The sequence below is a fragment of the Anomaloglossus baeobatrachus genome, chromosome 9 (assembly GCF_048569485.1).
Source record: "Anomaloglossus baeobatrachus isolate aAnoBae1 chromosome 9, aAnoBae1.hap1, whole genome shotgun sequence".
Lineage (NCBI taxonomy): Eukaryota > Metazoa > Chordata > Amphibia > Anura > Aromobatidae > Anomaloglossus > Anomaloglossus baeobatrachus.
The window spans coordinates 30286982-30291324 of NC_134361.1; the positions used below are offsets into that span (position 1 = coordinate 30286982).

At 41.3% G+C, this 4343-nt stretch overlaps 1 protein-coding gene across 1 annotated transcript; it reads left to right on the top strand.

Annotated features, from left to right (window-relative positions):
- The first annotated feature begins 2258 nt into the window (after nt 1-2258).
- LOC142250373 (3-galactosyl-N-acetylglucosaminide 4-alpha-L-fucosyltransferase FUT3-like) lies at nt 2259-4104 on the top strand. The gene has a single exon (XM_075322527.1). It carries the CDS (start codon nt 2300-2302, stop codon nt 3398-3400), a length of 1101 nt encoding a protein of 366 aa, XP_075178642.1. The 5' UTR covers nt 2259-2299; the 3' UTR covers nt 3401-4104.
- Nucleotides 4105-4343: the final 239 nt, after the last annotated feature.

The following is a 4343-nucleotide window of genomic DNA, read 5'->3' on the forward strand; positions in this document are numbered from 1 at the left end:
ACCATTGCAGATTTGTGTACATATGTCGTTCGGTGATTGCATGTACGTCTGTGATCTCACTATTATGAAGCATACGAGCCGCCTCCAATGATGGGTTTATCACACAAGAACTGATAGACCGTGTGATGAGCCGACTTGTTGACTCCGATATTTTGCGTGGACGTCCAATTCTTGGCTTTTGAATGGATGGACGGACTTCATTTTGAATTCTTCTGTCATGGCCTCACATGATGCAGTTTGGCAATTTTCCTGTCCCAGAGACTGCTATCAAGAGCTGGATGATGCTGTTTCTTTTTTCTTGGGAAATTTTTTTCATGGCCGCTTCTCGATTCAATCCAGTGACCTTTTGCTTGGGAATCAACTTATTAACACACTGAGCTATTAGGGAATGTGAGAACAGGTTGTAATTTGTAGTATACAGGAAGAACAAGATTTTTCAAACAAGAGCAAAACAGTAACAATGCAGTGACATGACAAGAGTCTGCATAACCAATCATATGTTAAATAGTTGCAATGCAAATGTATGTATGAGATAGCCAAGATGATTGTCTATAAAATGAAGGTACTGTAGTTTCACGTTCAAAGTTGTAGTAGACGATGAGATATGGAGCCGGAAAGTCAAAGTTCAAAACATTGATACCCATTTGCTCATCAGTATATTGCTGTTAGGATTGGGTATGCTACAGTGCATAAATGTTATAATTAAAGGAGTTGTCCAGATTTGTAATTAAAGTCTACAATCACTGTAGGTGACTTCTGAATTCTTACAGCATGCACACTGCACACTTTCAGATTTTCCCGTGCTGGTGGCAAGTGGCCGTTCATGTGAGCACAAATATGTGATTTGCATACTTCAAGCAACATTCCAATTAGACGTGTTAGGCCTCAGTAAATTCAATTGTATTGAGCGAGGCCATACATATCTTGTCAGCACCATATTGTTTCCTCATACATTCACCCTCCACACTCCCCATACTGTATTCGCACCCATCCCCAACTTTTGTACACCATACCGATTCCTCACACATTTACCCTCACTTTCCATAGTGTTTCCTCTTACCTCCCCCCTCCCTGTACTGTTTCCTCACACATCCACCCTTGGTCCCCATACTGTGTCCACACCCATCTCACCAGACCGATTATCACACATTCCTTCTCCTGTTCCATGCTGTTTCCTTATACCTCCCCACTCCTTATTCTGTTGCTACATTAATTCCCCCTCTTGCTCCCCATACGTAATTATCACACATCACTCCCCTCAGTCCCATTACTGTATTTTCATTCATTCCTCCACCCTCCCTCATCTTACTGTTTCCTCACATATTCCCCCCTCACTTTCCATGCTGTCTCCTCATACATCCCCCCTCCCCATACTGTTAATTAACTCATCCCTCTTGCCTCCCCATGCTGTTTTCCTCATATATTTCCCCCTCCCTCACTCCCCATAATGTGTTCGCACCCATCCCCCTCACTCCCCATACTGTGTCCACACCTATCCCTACTCACTCCTCATACTGTGTTCAAACACATTCCCCACTCTTCCTCATACATTGCTTCACCTCACTACCGATACTATTTCCACACCCATCCCCCTCCATACTGTTTCCTCACACATCCCCCCAATCCCCATATAGTACTATGTTAACAACAATTCCCTCCTCACGTTCCATACTGTTTCCTCTTACATCACCCTCTCCCCATGCTGTTAATGTACCCATTCTCCACCTGTTCTCCATATAGTTAACACAACCATCCTCCCTTCTTGCTTCTTATACTGTGCTCCCACCCATGTCCCACCCCCTCTGCTCCCCACAATGTTTCCTCAAATTCCCCACCTCCTTTATTACAGTAAATCTTCAATTTCTTAAGCTCCATTGGAATGCTTACCACACCAACGATTGTTCTTCGCAGAAATGCAGCGCCGCAAGGTGCCATCAGCAGCATGATCAGACTACCTGATCACCCTGCTGACATTGCCCTTCCCCAAAAGTTCTGGCAGGCAGGGATTCTGTTCCCGTGGTGCACTACACCTTCTCTGAGCTAGCTAGCTGAACAGCAAATCCCATTACGGGGGCGACAGAATTCAGCTGGGAGACACCTTAGACCACAACATCAGGTGGCCCGCCCTGACTGTGTCTGGGGCAAATGCTCCGTGTATTCCTATAGTTATGCCCTTGACCTTTGAACACCTTTAGTAATGGTTTAAGTAAAATAATATTTTAACACTGACTCTCTTTTTTTCCTCAGAAACACAATGCTCAACTAATACTTGGATTCACCACCTCCTTACTAACCAAAGATGATCTTAGCTCCAATCAACCAGAAACATCTAAAGATATTGTCCGTCTTTCTTTTTCTGTTCCTGTTATCCTTTATAGTAAAGCGTGAGATCATCACCTCAGGGGTGACAACAAATGTTCATAAGTTGATTCGTAACAGAATCGAGACCCAAAACAAGTCAGAGATTAAAAACATCATCGCCCCAAAAAAACCTGTTGAGGACATTGTTGTCCTCATTTGGAAATGGCCTTGGGGATATGAATCCCCATTGGATAAGTGCCCAGAATATGATATATTGGGATGCAAGTTGACAATAAACAGAAGTCTTTATAGCATTGCCGATGCAGTCCTCATTCATCATGCAGATATTATGTATGACAAAATGTCATTGCCCCAAGAGCCAAAACCTAATTTTCAGCGTTGGATCTGGTACAATATGGAGCCACCACGGATTATCCAGAACTTGAAAATGTTGGATAATCTATTCAACATGACCATGACTTTCCGGAAAGATTCAGATATATATTCTCCATATGGTCGGATGGCACCATTAAAACATAGGGTTCAAAACTTCACTATTCCAACAAAATCCAAATTGGTTGCTTGGGTTGTCAGTAAATGGTACCCTGGTGCCCCCCGTATAGCATATTATGAAGATCTAAAGAAACACATCTCTATTGATGTTTATGGAGCAAACCACAAGAAACTGAGCTGGGATGATTTCTATGCCACCATAACCCAATATAAGTTCTACTTGGCCTTTGAGAATTCAATCTACAGGGATTATATCACTGAGAAGCTGTGGTCTAACGCTTTTGGGTCATGGACTGTTCCAATTGTTTTGGGAACATCTCGGAAGAACTATGAACGTTTTGTCCCTGGAGATGCCTTCATTCACGTTGATGATTTTGCAAGTCCTAAGGAACTGGCCTCCTATCTTCTGGAGTTGGACAAGGATGATGAAAAGTTTAGGAAATATTTCAACTGGAGATATGAATATCATGTCCTTGGTGGTAAAGGTCCATCATATGCCTACTGTAGAATATGTGAAATCATCAGAGAAAATCCAGTTTACCAGGTCATTCACAGTATAGAAAAGTGGTTTCTGGAAAACGTGTAATTTTTTTGATCTGGACAGTTGATGACCAATTCCTCTTCTCCCTTCACTTAGACATGGGCAGGATGCCCACTTTCCCCTCTTAAACTCACATAACAATTCTCGGGAACAACATTGTGCTCATACCTAACAGTACCTCTTACACAATAGTGCATGTAGATTGGACATAGTGGCTTTCATGACTGAGATGAGAATACCTGCTCAAGGTCTTGGCCACTGTAAAAACATTAAAATTAATACATCTAGTTATCAAATATTTTATAGTAGGACATATATGTTCACAGTTCTGTTTATGTTGGAGGGCATAGTTTATTAATAAAGTTTTTATAAGGAATAAATATTAAAATGTCCATATTGAATATACTTGAGTACTGACATGGAAGGATAAATATAAATCTTCTGGAAGCTTCTAGAAGATTATGTCATATGGAACTATGTTCAACTAAAACACCCTATATGGACTGGACAGTTGTCATATAACACACGATGGAGGGGGCTACTGGTCGCTCCTGCACGTCGCCTGCTGCCAGAATGATTAGAGGCTGCAAGATGAACACATGCTGTCCAGCCTAGTAGATCACCTCTGCTTTGCCATTCAGAATCCAAGGAGAGATGGATGAAGATTTTCTATTGATCAGTATGGACTAAATTAACTCTTTTTCCGTAAGCTAATGAAGTATATTATTTTTCCTTTCTGTAACTGAACCCTGGCAACCATTTTTTAATAGATAAAATACATTTATTTTTTTACATTTTTGAAGTTCTTTCTTTCATGCGCTTTTACGTATTTGAAGAAAAATATATTTAAGAGTATATTTTTTAACAGCCACCAGAATTGGAGCTATAAAAACAGCTGAACGGAGCTGTGCTACACTGTTTGCATAATTCCCATAGAATTCCCATTCCCATAACTCCGAGCGAGATCCACTTGTTTTGCAACTTGGTA

Excerpts from the sequence above, each read along its gene's own strand:
- LOC142250373 (XM_075322527.1), top strand. The coding sequence starts at position 2,300 with ATGATCTTAGCTCCAATCAACCAGAAACATCTAAAGATATTGTCCGTC.